At 40.0% G+C, this 16256-nt stretch overlaps 1 protein-coding gene across 7 annotated transcripts in view; it reads right to left on the bottom strand.

Annotated features, from left to right (window-relative positions):
- The window catches only part of AGTPBP1 (ATP/GTP binding carboxypeptidase 1), a 64894-nt gene that overhangs the window by 45434 nt on the left and 3204 nt on the right, over nt 1-16256 (bottom strand). For 2 of the 7 annotated variants that reach the window (XM_082783594.1, XM_082783600.1), the window contains exons 1-2: nt 14029-14208; nt 329-459 (exon numbers count right to left, since the gene is read on the bottom strand). In XM_082783594.1, coding sequence (XP_082639720.1) covers nt 329-459; nt 14029-14120 — 223 coding nt within the window. In that variant the 5' untranslated portion in view covers nt 14121-14208. Of the gene's footprint in view, nt 1-328; nt 460-4515; nt 4587-5626; nt 5813-12442; nt 12521-14028; nt 14209-16256 lie in introns of those variants that run through there. The other 5 variants (XM_082783595.1, XM_082783597.1, XM_082783596.1 and 2 more) reach the window with 5 other exon arrangements.

Consider the following 16256-nt stretch of genomic DNA (forward strand, 5'->3'; position numbering starts at 1 on the left):
GTACCAAATATGACAGTATCACATTAGCTGTTCTTACACTGTGAATTATGACTTAAATTGACTACAATATAATACATGCAATAATTTATGATATAAATTCTGAAAAAATATATTATATTGACGATACAAAATGTATTCGGTGTAACCAATATTATACCAGGTAATTTTAAACATGGCCTTAAACATGTGCCTTCAACAGCCCATGACAGAAGCAGATGGATAAAAAAGTTTAGCAAACAGAAAAAGAAAAAAAAAAGTCCAGTAAAGAATAAACAGAACGAAGAAGGTTCAAAAGGAAAACTATTACAAACAAAAAACAGGTATTTACCCTGACTCTGAACCAGATGAAGGATCTTTGAGGTAACATATCTGGCATTATCTGCTTCTCCTAATACAGAGTCCAAATTGATCTTCTCCAGCTGTGACAGCAGAGACATAGTCCGAGAATTGGTAGAAACGCTAAAAAAAAAAAAAAAAAAAAAAAAAAAAAGAATTTTTACCTTAATTTGTCTATCCACACAAAGCATGAAATCAAACATTAGTTGAGGAAAAAAAAAAAAGAGGAAAAAACACTAAAAACAGGAAGAGAGAGTAAGAGGAGTGGCTACTTCTGTCATTTATAAAACCACCATAATTCTCCTTAATTCTGGCAACTATTCTTAACTGTTCCGGCAACAATTTTGCAAAGCCTACATTTCAGCAAACTAATTATATTTGAATATCATCTCTAAGAGTAAGTGTGAAGAGGTTAACCGGTTGCAGAAGGTTAAATACAGATATATGTTTCTCCACGTCAATCTGAGTAACTTCTATTGAATGTAGTCAAGTGCCAGGTTAATGTATCAAACCAACTATTGAAGAAAAATAGGCGACTTCTTGTAGTCCCAAAGACAATTTGTCATACGGGACTGTCTTCAAGAAGTGAAGGAAAAGATAATCATTCACAAAGTAAGAAAGTCAACACTCATCAGCTAAAGAAAAAGACCACGATTTTGAGTACAAAACTTCAGAAAATCTCCAAATGTACCAAGAGTTTGGATTCATCATGAACACAAACAGTATCTTGGCTTGCCATCACATACTTGCCTTGAAAATGTACTTTAATACAAGAAACTATTTCAAAGCAAGTATTTATATTTATAGGTAGATTACGGAGAAAGAATTCATGTAAATATTTAGAGTGCTCAAAATAAAGTCAGTCTAGAATTGTTTTATTTACTCTTCAGTTTTAGGCCATTACAATTATTCAGAATAGTCTTCAGATTCATGTTCTTACATGAAAGCCATTTTTAGACAAATGTTTAACATTTGAATTATGGTCATATAATTAAATAGAGGAAATGATTTCCCAGGTAAAACTACATTGACTTTTCACTTCTGTACCATTAGAATCCTGCAATAATCAACAATAATTCGTTTTAGACACATACTCTTCTGACTACCTGCAATAAAACTGACGTATATAACATTAACCTTATAAAGACTGTCAGTTTTGTTTATAACAATGCAGAATTATTACATCTTCATTTGTATTTTATGTCTTGGAAAACACCTCCCACAGCTAACTGTTTAAGGAATTAGTTTACACGTGGGCATAAATGTTAAAGTCAAGGAAAAAAGGTAGCTGATGGCAAAGGTCACACCACTGTGAAAGCACATTGATACAGCAGTTGCAGAGGAAACTGCTTCCACAACTATTATTTACATGTCAGTGTGGAAAAGTGAAGTGCATAACCAAAAAACAACTTGAGATTATACATGGTACTTATAAATTATTAACACCAGGAGTAAGAAATGGCAATACTAATTACAGAGCTTCAATCAAAGTAATTTTCTACTGAGAAGTGTATCATTTTCTCAGTCATTTGCTAGGCTTTGGTTCAAAAGTATTTTCAATCTCAAATAAATCTGACTTGCTTAAATGCTATGTTTTAATCTATAACTAAAGTAATCACCTCTAGTTCCTTCTCACCATTCAATACCATGCTGAATAGTAATAATAAAGCTGAAATTATTTATTTGCTTAAACTTTGTTCTGTTGTTTCTACTTCTCCATTTTTCACTTGAAACTTGACCTTGAAATACTCCAAACTAAGCCCCAAACTGTAATGAAATACGCAAGCTTTGTCGATGTGGTCACAGACTTCCAAAGGCCATTAACTTCACCTGCCCCATAGCAAAAATAATAGTCTGGGCAACCCACAAAGAAGCCACTGTGTAGCAGAGCTGCTGTTTTACATGTATACGTGTGTGTGACAGCATGCATATTTGCTGGGGGGTAGGGAGGGAGTATTTCCATTTAGGTATATCACTGGTCTCAGAATGACATAAATGTAGTTTAAATAAGAAACAAACAAGGACAACAAAGATGTTCCATAATAACAAACAAAGGAAAAGGGAATACAGGTTTTTCTAAACACAAAACTTCTTTAAAGAAATTAATGCTTCAAAGCAAATCTAATTTTGACTCCTCCAGCCAGCAAACTCCAAAAAGGAACACTGGCACGTGGAAGTTATATACCACATAGAGACAGTTAACATCTAGCATAATCTCTTCACACTTACTAAAAGCTTTAAGGGGTTTAGGAAGGGTAAATAATCCTCACCACAGTCTGGTATAACAATTTAAGCTCAACAGTACAGGAGTGTAATCTCCTCCTGGTGCCAGAATTTCTACTAAGAGCAACCAGCACTCACCGCAGCACTTGAACGGTTATCTTTAAAATGATTTTAGGCTATTGATCTTGCAAGAATTTTTCCATCAGAAATATAGCCAAACCAACTTCAAATCCTCAGATCACAAATGGTCTTGAAATTATACCTACCCAGTGTCTATGCTCGAATATAAATCATAAGTCATAATTTCTTCTTACCTATTTTCCTAACTGAAAATTCTTAATTTCCTCCTTAAAACAAGAATTACATTTTTATTATATCCTACACTGATATACATAGTGGCATATAACACTGACAGATATCAGCATCTGTACTGTACATTAAAAAGGCTGTAGGACACAAAATTATGTCAGCTAGGCGGACTGATTCTGCTCCTGCTCGTAACATCACGGTGACAACCCATTTGACCTATGAATCAAGTGCAACTCCAGTTTGGGATGGAACTCTCTTCTGGTATCTGTAATGCAAATACGTATGTCTTGTCAAATAAACAAGCCAGGATCCGTATCTAGAAGACTGCTCTCAAAAACAGAGGTATCAGAGAATTCAGTGATTTTAATTCATCAGGCAGGTAAAACAAAGAAATAATCAGAAAAGCACAATAAAAGCAGTGTCCAGTCAAGCTAAATTTCCTCTTAAGTTGCTGACCTTGCAGAACCTCACGTGAATACCCTGAACACTGCAGCCTGCCTTTCATCTAAGACTTCTTAAAAGTCTTACCCTGCTTTTTAACAAGGAAAGCATTTTTCGCTTCACCCATTGTAAAGCCTTCTCGTTAAGAGGACTCTGTAGTCACTGAGGCTTACACTGAGGTTTCCACTATCTCTAATTACAATAAGCATAGCTAAGGAGCATTAACTCCTTAACTCTAACTTCACAAGGTCATCAAAACTGTTTTCAGAGATGAGAATCAAGGCCACATTTGCACTTCCTGACAGACAAATGTCCAACCTGTCCTTAAAGCCTGCTAAAAACATAAAATAAATAACCAAAGACAGCTTCATTGTAATGCTTTTCATACTTTCATTTACAAGTTTCAGTAAGAATTGGTATTTCAGAGAAATAAGATTGAAGCCAAAATACCCTATTATGCTGCACTGAGAATTTTTTTTTAAATATCAGTTTGATGAAACTAGGTGGTTCAAACTGTGCCAGCTCAGAAGAATAAAACTGTTTTTTTTTAAAATATATATATTCACATATATTTTTACAGAATTATTTTTACATTTTTATACACAGAAAAAAAATATAAAAATAAAAAGTATTTCAAGCTTGCTGATGTTTAACAGGGTTATTGCCTTCCATAGTTAATTGCATAGCTTTTTCAAGTATTTGTTAAAATAAGCTATCATGAAAGTAACAAAAAACTCTTGAAATCTTCTGTAATTTCACTGTTGTGTGTCCTAATTTTATGCTGAGTCGTACAGTTGTTGGAGAATTAAATATATCTTGTGACAAATTCCATGACTTCCTGTGCAGTTTTGTGAACTTGTCCTTTAATTCCTTCAGTAGTAATCATTTGTGTGTTTTCCTGTATCTGCATGAAATGATGAAATTAATTGATATTTATTTCAATGAAATTGAACGTATATTCAGTTATATACGGACATGTCTGAGATTAAATGCAGACAAATTTAAAGTATGCAAAGTTACTTCTTAAAAATCAAGCTACATTATGCTAATCAATATCAACTCCCTCAGTGTTTCAGGACATAAATTTCTTCTCTCTCATCAGGGACACATAATGAATATTTTATTTATATTACTAATAACATGGACCACGTCTTCACAAATCTCAAATGGCTTGATGTTGAGAAGTCAGTTTAGTTTTAAATTTACCTTTTTTCAGATGATAATTTTACTTTGTTCATATCGGAAACCTTATTCTTCAAATCACCATCTCTGATAACCTGGAAGATATTAAACCATTACATATTATCAGTATCTATTGCTCTTTAGTGATGAAGTGTTACCACCATAGTGAGCATCTCTGCACTAGAAATGTCAAATAAGTTAATCCTCATCGATCACACTTCTCCGCACTGGCACAAGCTTTTCCTCTCTTCAGTCTATGACACAGCTTTTAAAATAAAGCATTGCAGTGTAAGCATGCAGCGTGGTTCCACGTTGTAATTCAGTCCTACCAAGCTCAGAGCCTGATTACAATAAAACAGGAATTGGTATCAGAGATTTAACAGCCAATGTTTTCATGTCCACAGCTAAGTCACCAAACAAAGCTCCTCCTGAAGTCAGTACATGCCCGTTTTTAAACTTCCCTGATATTGTTGTGAGATACCACAACATGCTTATTTCTGACTGCCATTCCATGTATCCATAGGATAACTAGGAACAGGGGCACTGCAAGAAACATGGAGCGTTTGGTGTTCTTATTTAAGAAAGACCTGAATACGTTTCTTGGACAGAACCCATATCGTGCTAAGGACACAATTTTCCTACCCTTTTAAGGACATAGTGTCCTCAGGGTACACTGTTTCCTCAAATGGTGCCTCCAAGCAATTAAGGTTGCAGTCTACAGGGCCATTAACTGAACCTCAGTACTCCCATTTGAGATCTAATATGAATAGCACATACTCTACTGAAAAAAAAAAGAAAAAAAAAAAAAACTAACCAAACAACAAGAACAAAAACAAACAAACAAACAAACAAGCAAAAAAAAAAAGCACAGTGTTTTCAAAGGGCACGGTGGTTAGTTTTAAGACAGAAGTTGTCCAGAGATATAGGAAGTAAGAATGAAGGCAATAATGCAGTTGTGAAATGCAGACGAGAAACAGACCCCACAGAGAAATTTGTAAGACTTACCAAAAATATTACCAAAAATATTTGTTCAATATATATAATAACCAGTTTTTGATTCCTGGTAAATTTCATTTGGCAACTGCTAAAAGCCTAAAGCAGATGAAGAATGAAGCAAGCTTATTTCCAGACTTACCCGAAGACAGAATCTTTTTCCAACAGCCAGGAAGCAATTGCTCAGATTTTTAAAATAATTGCAGCCTGACTCAAGCTAACAGGTGTTCTAGATTTGACCAAGTAACCTTCAAGTGTACACTACCTTGACTTCATTTAAAGAAAATGAAGAGTTACAGGATAATAACTGTGTCTACCACAAAGCAGACAATCAGAAAGATTACAAAGTCTGGATTATTTGAATCAGGCTGCTGGTTTTACAGGGGAAATTATTAGATTCCTGAGTTCAAGTAGCCAAGTGCTGTTTAGCTAGCAGCCTTGACCTGCTGTCAGACAGATGACGAACAGTCTGCCAGTGCCAATGGTTTCTACATAGTATAGTGTACTGAACTGCTTTACACGTACAGCCAGCTACAGAGATGAACTATCTTGAACTACAAGGTCTTAATTTGTTCGACTCTAAATTTGACACAAAGTATTTCAGTAAACACAACGTACAAATACTCCAGGACAAGGGGAAAAAGACAAGCTGGTAAGAAAGTATGAGAACCCCTGAAGACAAACAAACAAAAAACAGCAAAAACAAGCAGGTAGAAAAAGAACACATACACCAGCAATCCAGAGGGTTGTGGTGGAACATATATACATAGTAAAGTAACAAACTCTCTCTTTGACTTTCCACTAATGTAGAACACATGAGACGATGTAAAAAAATATGATGCTGCATTTGAATAAAGTATTGCTAGGAAGGTAAAGACAGAAGGTGCATGGGGCTCAATTTAAACATTTTTTAAACACAGCTAGTGACACTAGTCTGCCAGGACAGAGCAGAGCAGAGGATAAATTAGCAACGATTATTAAGCATTTGGAAGAGCACCTGAAGAAAACAAAACAAGAAAAACAACAATCAAGCCTTAAACTGAAGGGAAACAGAGGGGAGCAGAAGGTGTTGACTAGTTAAATATATGCTGGATTCTGTGGAATCACCCTCAGTCATTTCGTACTGTCTGTGGCACATTATACCCTCTGGTCTCCGACCTGGGCAGTGCAAACAGGCAAATTCCTTGTAGGAAATTTCTTCAGACAAGTAAATTTCCAAATCAGAAGCTGCACTTACTGCAAGAACGCTACCAACACTAACATATGAAACAGACTGCAGGAGGTTGCACATAATTTTCACTTTATCCTTTCTCCCCCAAAAGTAAAGACACGCTTATGTCGCACGCATTTGCCTACTTCTCACGTAAATTCTCTGTCATTGAGCCACCCACTCACCTTTGCTGCTGATCCATCTCTTCAGCCCTATGAGACTCATGGGCAAAGCTTAAGCAAAAGGGCAGAGAACAGACCCAGTATTTACCTTTCTCATAAGCTTGAGAATGTCCCGAAACAGAGCAACGTGGAGCCTTCTGGGATATATAACCACAAAGCTACTAGAAAAAATAACCAGCACTATTACAAAGCTATTTTCTTTTGCTCAAAAAAATAGCTAAAGAAATGACAGGCACCATTTTGTTCATATCTCACATCCAGGAGTGTCTATTAGGCATTACTGGAAAAACCTGCTAGACTGCAGGGACTCATAAGGACACCATCTTCCTGAGCACTAAGTCGACTTACACATCAGATAAACACCAAGATGCTCTGCCCCTCCAAGACGGCAGCAGTTCTGCCAGAAATTGCAACAGGATTCAGAGGAAATTTTACTGGCACAAGCTAGGTAGCAACCTGTGCAGAGAGGGAAAGAGGAATTGGTAATTCTGGCACTGCGTTCTTGATGTTGGATAATACCATGCCACTATCACGGAACACCTGGCCTCAGGACTTTTGCAAGAAAACATACAAGGGATGATGGCCCAGGTCACAGAATCCAGCTATCACCAGCCTCTTGTATCAACAGCCTCAGTCCCTGTTCTTTCCATGTGGATGAAGAAACTTGTACGTTTGGGCTTTTCTTTGCTGACTGACAGGTTTGACATTTCCTCCTTACTGTGACCCCCCTGAGATCATGCATCAAGTACTTGTGATACTTGGTGTCCAAACCCCTCATTAGGGACACCAACTCTTTCCTTGGTCTCACCTATCCATATCCATGTACAGTCAGACCTGGCTCTTTCCCATCTTAGGTAGTCACGTGCTTTCATGATCCTAAATCCACTATTTTGGGGGAAGAAGCACCTGGAATGCCATCTGTTTATAATAATAATAATAATAATAATAATAATAATAATAATAATAATAATAATAATAATAATAATAATGAAATTCCCTTGCTAAAATCAGGTGTATGCCTGTCCCACTCCCCTTGTTTGTCTTTCCTCAGAGGATACCTTTTCATTTTCACGCAAATACCAGGAATGCCATACCGCATTAGAAAGCCACCTAAATCATCAGCTTTACTTTCCATCATCTACCTAATAATGGAAAGAGGGAATCAAAAAAAGTAAAAGCTGCTAACCTAATACTTCATATGCACTGTCACAGAGCTTTACTTGCATCTTTGACATGCTGATACTTAAACTGACACACACATTTCAGGAGAAAGTAAATACATGCCTTATTTAATTGTATGCCACCCAGGCAGAATTTCTACGTGGTGTGAACAGCCATTTTTAAATAAAATTGAAGATTATACTCAATGCAGTAATGTGTATGCCTCAGCTGCACCAGAACTTGCAGTTAAGTATTGCTGCATATTGTTTTCTCTTTTATCTCCCATTAATTACTAATGGGCATTAAAAAAATAAATAAAAGCAAACTCCAATCTTTACACTAAATTGTAATCATATTAAGAAAAAAAGCATAGTCACATTAGTATAATCATTACAGCATGTCAGTGCTGAGCAGGTTTACTGGCATTTTCCTAGCATCAAATCTGAAAAATTCTCATATATTAAACATGGTAACAGAATCACCTCACATCTGAGGCTCAAAATTTTTATTTTAAGTAACAGCAACTCTGGTTTCATGATTTGGATTCCCCTCCCCACTCCCCGTTGTCACTGAAACTTGAAGTTTTTTGATTCATAGATTTTAAATATATATTTTGGGGTATTATACTATACTGTCATGCCATCATGTCCATTTTCCTGCAATGGAAAATTCTTCCCCAAATATGCTTTCAAATAACTGCCACGGAAGACAAATCTAGCAGTATTCAGCAAGCTAACGGTAAGCAAAGTGAGCAGCAGTAGTAGTCTGACGAGGAAAAACAACTCTGCCACAAACACGGATGTGCTTACAAGAGGCACGTACGGGCCATGCCAGATGAAGCTGATGCCTGGAACCCCATGGAGATTGAAAAAGCCCCGAAGCTTTTGTGCTGAAGTCCTGCTATTAGGAGTCTCTCTGAAAGAAAATAAGTTAATCTGCCTGCTGCTGAAGCTGGAAGACATTTTGATTTTACATAAGCTAAATTCATATGCTTTAACTGACCAAAAGATATGAAAAATGCTGGTCATGGAAGAATAAATGTGACTAAAAACATTAAAATATCTTTTTTTTCATTAAAAAAAAAAAAAAAAAAAAAGAAAGAAAGAAAATAAAGACTCCTTAAGAAAGCCAAAGACCTCTGAAATTAACCCTAGTTAATAGTAGGACTATGCTGCACAAAATCTCAAAAAAAAAAAAAAAACAACCAACCAACCAAAAAAAAATTTTAGCATGATACAGGAGTTTTAACAAATCATATCCACCAGGAGACAAAAAGATTCAGTTTCTCTATGTTGATATGTCTGCACAATAAGTCTGTGGGACTGTTCATTTATATATATTTCTGTATTTTGCTTTGTATTCAAAGCTAGGTGCATCCCAAGTATTTTCAAAGCCAGAGCTCAGTCTTCATTTATGCTCATTATGGAGCTACTGATTTGAAAGGTTTAGGGAAAAAAAAAAAAAAAAAAAAGGAACCCTAACAAGTACATAACAAACAAATTATTTCTCAGACAGTGGACAGTGCAAGCAAGTAGCCCAGCAAAATCTTTCTAAATGTTGCAGCATTAAGAACACATACATACGTGTGAAAGAGACAGGAAACAATTTAGAGGCCGGAATTGTGTCGAGTAACAATAAATTAAAAAAAAAAAAAAGTAGATATGATGAAACGATGTAATGATTTAAAACTTTGTAAATGCCACGCAGCAAGAACTTGGGAAGTTACAGCTCAACTAAAACCCGCCACAAGATCAGAAGACTGCAAACAAGGGTAGGCTCTGAAAAAGACAGCTTTACCTCTCACATAAGCATACGTGTGCCACCCTCCCCTGTCCCAGTGCAGACTAAACCAGAAGCAAACAGGCTTTTGATAGCACAGCATTTCACACACCCCAGAGCCTCAGAAACTGTTTATGGACTGAAATAATTATTTACAAGACACTGAAAAAGTCTGTTTAAACACAACTTTGAATAAAAAAGTGCTCTTAAAAAATCAGCTACTGCCTTTTCCTTGTACCCTTTCCTATAAATATTTATAGTAGAAAATAAAGTCAGCTGATTAGTTCACTCACTGCTGTATTATTGCACAACGCTTACTTTTTGACATGACTACATAAACTGCAGTATACACTCAGATATTCAAAACAACACATATAAAGCTTCGCAGAAGACTGCTGCACCAAAGCCCTGCACAGCAACCTGCCAACTATGTCATGCAGCCTATTACCACCACCACACTTAACTGTAAAAACAAGTCTGATATGAGCTGCCTGAAGAGCTGTAAATATCTAACTCATTCCCTTAAAAACAAACAACAACAAAAAACCCACAGCAACAACAGCTAACACCAATACACAAAGTCTTTCAGCAGAAAAAAACGCACTTCATTTCTTGCCTGGAAAGAAGCTCCTAGAAAGTTACCAATGCACCATAATTGTACTCCTCAAGACATGACAAACTTGCCAACGTCACACTCAAGAGTATCACATTCAGAACTTGCGTGATTTGAGTTGACAGAAATATTGCCAAAGTCAGCTGCTTCTTGCACAGATAATATAACCCTTTCATCAGGCAGAAGGTGAATGGTATGGGGACGGGGGGAGGTGGGGGGGCAGTAAAAATAGCCATGAGGGGAAGGACTATCATAGCAGAAACTAAGCATTTCCCTTTGCCACATACTGAACACGAACTGGAAACCCCAGTAATATTCCTGATTTCTTGGCAATGCTTCAATGACAGAGTGTTAAACCTCAGAGGTGCTTGCCAGCATCTAACCCAGTGACTGGTCCCTTTGGCTTATGCTGTCAGGATGGCTAACATAGATCTGTAAATACATAATCCAAAAATCTATGCTTGTTTTAGTTCACCTGCTGAGTTAGAGCAAACCATCAAGCCTTTTAATCCAGATGACGAGAAGAACAAACAACAGAACAACAATCAAACAGTGCCTCCATGTTGCAGATTTATACACTGAAATGCATTTCCAGCTCTTTAAGGTAATTCTGCTCATCAGTAAGCACAAATACAATCACATCACAATCCATAAAATCTCTCAGCAATCACTATCATTCTCAAAACCTTGATTTGTAGATTTGTACTATTTAGGTTATGAATTATACATGAAACAATTAAAACGGCATTGCCTCCCTCCAGTATACACAACACTGGATACCCTGTTTCTCATAAATTGCTTTTTTTTTTTTTTTTTTTTTTAAGGTGTAGCAAAACAGTTATATGCATCTTTTAGTGTATTAGGCTTTTAGGATGACAGTTTCGTGACTACCATCTTTGTAGCTATTAAAAAAAAAAAAGAAAAAAAAAGGAAGTATATCTGGGTGCTCCCCTCCTCCCTCCCAACTTTCAGTCTTTCTACATTTAAATGTTACAAAACTCTATTTCCAAATGTAAACCACGCTGAGCTGTCTGTGTATCCAGGGCACGCATCGAACTGCTCATAATCTTCTTGATGCTTAGCACAGGATATTGGGGAGTTAAGCTGTGGATAGTGGCAGGGCTTGAAAGCATACTCAGAGATACACTGCCATTACAAATCCCTCCTAAGCACTCCCACAAGCAGCTGCCTTGTTCAGCACTCATGCTCATTCCAAGAAACCTGACTTCCTCTGTAAGTTCCTTAAGGAGTTTAAATACTTCAGTTACTGCGGCCATCACTCCAGTGCCAGAGTGACTTGAGCTGCACTCAGTTCTTCCAAACATCAGCAATTCCTACCATAGGAGCAATCTCTTCAGAGCAATGAGCTCACAGATGCTAGAAATCAAAGAACAGATTCAATTAATGTATGCCAAGACCCCAAAAACAGGCAGCTCCCAGATGTGTCCAGCAGAGCGTCACCATGTTTCGAGGCCGCAAAGTCTCTCATCATGAGACAGGTTGCTACCGACTCCCCGAACTCGTGCACGTCTTCACTAGGCTAACACCTAAACAAGAGGTGAAACAGCAAGTTGCCTCCATCAGCCAAGAGGACTTCAAAAAGCCTTCTCTCAGGTTTCCCCTCTCCAGCTGTAGCTTCTCATGCATAATTTTGGAAAGGATGCTTCCAAGAAGGGTAAGCTTAACTGTAATGAGAATCAGCCGATTGCTTTTTACTGTTTACTACTGTTGCAGAATTAGATTTACACAACTCTAACGAAGCAGCAATTAAGGATTTATAATACTGCCTTATAACAGATAACACAGTTTATATGAATTTTAACAGTACTTAATCGGTATCTAAGTATTAGTCAATTAACACAATGATCTACAGGAATTTGCTACAACAGAAATGACAAGTTACTTAAAGAGAGGTGAATGGCAAGGTTCACCCAGGTCTTACTGCAGAGTCCTGAGGGTGTCTGAAACCAGTCACACGTGCTTCCAAAATACCCCCTGGAGTGAATTACTCACCCTACTCCCTGTTTGCCCATGGACAAGCTTGCTCCTCACAGCCTCAGCCCTGGGCAGCCCAACACCGTGGGGCACCTGAGCTCGGGGAGCAGAAGGGTGCAGCTTGCTGCGTTCTCTGGAGAGCTGAGCTCGTCTGGGATCAGTATTTATAGGATTGCAAGACCATCATTCATCTTTTGATCAGTAATTTTCCAGCACTCAAGCCTTTTGCCCATTTGTTTATCACCCAGGTTGTGCAATCCCCCTCCCCTTAGCGCTTATTCACATCATTGCCACACCACAGGGTGTGGATGTGATCGCAGGGGAGGCCTGACCGTGGGGCCTGCATCGCACCGAGGGCAGGTGCACAACATGCACACAACGGGGGAGCGGGGCAGCACCAGCCTTCGTCCAAGCTCCGCAGATAACAGAGCAAGGGTGTCAAGACGACTCCTCCTTTGATTACAGGGAGGAAGGAGATGAGGCAACATACTTATTAGTTGAAGTGGTTGACCTGTAGTCGAGTTCAGATCCCTTATCAGGCCGTTTGCTAGACCCTGATGCGCTTCCTTACTTCCCGTGAGAGATTTTGTAGGATCAGGCTCCGCCCTGCTGCTAACGAGCTGTCTGGCCCACGGAGCCATCACATGGAGGCCTGCTGTGGCTCACGAGCCTCAGCAAGATTTAGGGCAGAGCATGGCCACCACTGCTACCAAAGCAAGTCACTATTTTTCGATCCAAAAGCTTTTATTTAGAGGACAATTTGTGATGGAACTTTAAGCATGAGCCCTGCCCCTCTGTGATTAGGTACCTCTTCACTGCCTACCCTTACAATATCCACACTTCAAGACTATTCCTTGGTTTGGCATCCTTCTTTACCTTTTTGAAGGAAATAAAAGTAGAGGCTCATTTTTATTAAGCTCTTGAAGTCCACAGTTTAGGCTAGCATATAAAAACAAAAACAAAGAACCACAGTGATGAGTTAAGACATCAGAGGCTAACAATAACAATCTGTTCTGCTGAAATGGGGGTACGTGATAAAATTATCCTGATGTTACACACAAAGGTTTCCAGAAAAGGACATCGTCTTGCCACTCTCCCCCAGCCAAAAAAATAAAAAAAAATAGAGCCTTGCACTTGCACTCACATTGTGCGTCGTCTGGTATTTCCAGAAAAACTCTTAGGTCAACAAGTATGATTTCACTGCCGGATTAACCAGAAGGTGGGGCTGTCCTATTAGCATCGCCCTGTCATTATATGCGGCAGCCAGACATACAATGACTCCTTGCAAAACAGGGAAGCCGTTCCCTTACACACAACCCGTGAGGGCAGTCCTGGCGGCTTAAACGCACCTGCTCGGCTACAAGCACACCGTTTGCAAGGGGGAAAAAAAAAAAATAATAATAATAAAATGCAATCGCTAGGCGGGCAGTTCCCTCTTCAGGGCAACACAGACACGAAAACCACGACCCCGCGTGCAAGTTTCACGCTGCTCCACACCCCGCGGGCACGCCGAGCAGCCGCAGCCTCCCCCACGCCCGCCAGCCCCGCTCCCCGCTCCCCGCTCCCGGTTCCCGGGTCCCCGTTCCCGGTTCCCCGCCCCTTACATCTCCGCAGGCGCCCGCGGAGCTTCACCGCCTGCGGGCGGCTCCCCGCGGGCCGTGCCGGGGGCTGCGGGCTGCGCCCCCGCCGTCCTCATCCGCTCGGCGGCGGCGGCAGGACCGGCACCGGCTCCGGGACCGGGACCGGGACCGGGACCGGCAGCGGGGCCGTGCCCGCCCCGCTCCCCTCCGCTCCGCAGCGCCCGCCCCGCCCCGCGCAGGCGCCCCGAGGCCGCGCCGGCGGCCGCCGCGGGGAGGGCTTCACCTGGCCGCGGGGGGCGCGGGGGTCGGCCGCCCGCTGCCTGCGCCTCGCCCTCGTCCTCGTCCTGCTGGGGCTGCCTCAGGGACCTGCCCTGAGGGGCTGCCGGGGGCGCCGCCCGGCCTGTCGCGGCGGGTGCCGGCCCTGGGCCCCAAGGTGTGTGGTTCTGCCGGTGCGGACAGGCGGTGCTTCTCCCGAGGCCGTCATCCCCAGTAACACAGAGCCTCCCGTCCTGATGCTCATCCAGCAAGAAGCAGGTTTTGAAGCACACACGCTCCCACTCACCGTGCCTTTCAACATCCATGCATATTACCCAACTTTCCTATGCCACCTGCAACTCCTGCCTTACACACCATCATTTATGCCACCCCCAACAACTGGAACAAAGATTTCCAAAGCTTTACTCTCTAGCAAGCAGCTCTGCACTTTGGGTGATGTCTGGCAACCCTTCCTCAGGGTCGATACACCTGAAGAATAGTTTACTGCTTGCCTTAGCTCCAATGGTGTCACGGTATTAGATTACGTTCCACTTATCATCCATGCAGCCCACAAGTGATCTGTGCAGAGAAGATACACATCTATACCTTCTGGACACAGAACAAAGCTGCTCGAGTCAGCAGAAACCTGAAAGTCAGGACCAGGGTACTACTTTTGTGTACCTGTGATAGGGAGGAGATACCAGTCCTCCTATCTGGCTCTGCTTAAATACAATGTTTGCCTAGCTAGCTAGTGGCAGCCAATTTCTGCCCATTAGATCATGGAAGCCAACTGCTGTTATGCTGGAGCTAATTCAAGTTTAAAGTGGTGTAACAGATTCTTAAGTCCATTATCACGTCATTTTTGCATAAATGCTGATTATGGCTTCCGAATTCCCCTCTCCAACATATTAAAATGAATGGATAGGAGCAGTTAAGGCACATAAGCAGTGCCTGATCTTACTTAGTTACAAATACATCAACATTAATTATGCTTCCTGGAACTTGTGCACCTATGGATTATGATCAGAGAATACACACAGATTTGGATGGGGATTCCTTCCTCTCCTACCTTACATGTTCTTCAGTCGTGTAGCTTGCGTAAGAGGAATGCAGAGAATCAGAATGCAGGAATTTACCAGCATATTGGCACTGGGCAGGAACAGTCTCACTTGTTCCATAACAGCAGTCATGTTGGACAGCTATTAACAGAGAATACTTTAAAGCAGCAAACAGCACAGCTACAAGTTTTCTGCGATGTTCTATTCATGGAATAATTTTAAATGCATAACTCTGTCTACAGCAATATTGGCATTAGCAGAAGACGTAGAATAAACTCAAGTATGACTCAGTCAAAGACAAAAATAGTATCAGGCAGGCACTGGCAAGTAAAAAGCAAAGAAGGGGAATATAAAAAAAAAATTCCCCCCCCTTTTTTTTTTAAACTGAAGAAAGAATCAGTTCACTTAAGTTAGTTCAGAAGAGAATATTTTTAAATAGCTCTCCGTGTATCCTGGCACACGACAAAAATAAATTAGCTAAAAACATGAAAAGTCTCTACTGTAGAAGGAGGACACAGCATTGGATTAACTTGGTTGAGACTGGCAACAAGTGCCATTCCACTTCAGAAAAAAATGAGCGATAGTAACATGGCTAAACAAATACTTGGATCCTTTCCTGAAGTCCGCTAAACTCTCACATTGTGAATGTACTCAGAAGAACGAAAAAATAAATATGACCCAAGAACAAAATGAAAACTATCTTAGTTATTTCACCCAAACGATTTTTCTGTGCATTTCTATTTTTACTACCAGAACATCTGCACATGGATGTTGAAGGTCATTCATTTATCAATCTTGTCATTGTTGTTTTGTTTTGTTTTCAGGTGCAGTGATTCCACATTTAGGATTTATTTCTACAGAACACAACTTTGTCTTTAGAACAAATGTACAAAGTTAGCAGCAGGCCAATATTGTTCTAATTTGCAAAAGAATTTTCAC

The sequence above is a fragment of the Aythya marila genome, assembly GCF_965140915.1.
Source record: "Aythya marila genome assembly, chromosome: Z".
Classification (NCBI taxonomy): domain Eukaryota; kingdom Metazoa; phylum Chordata; class Aves; order Anseriformes; family Anatidae; genus Aythya; species Aythya marila.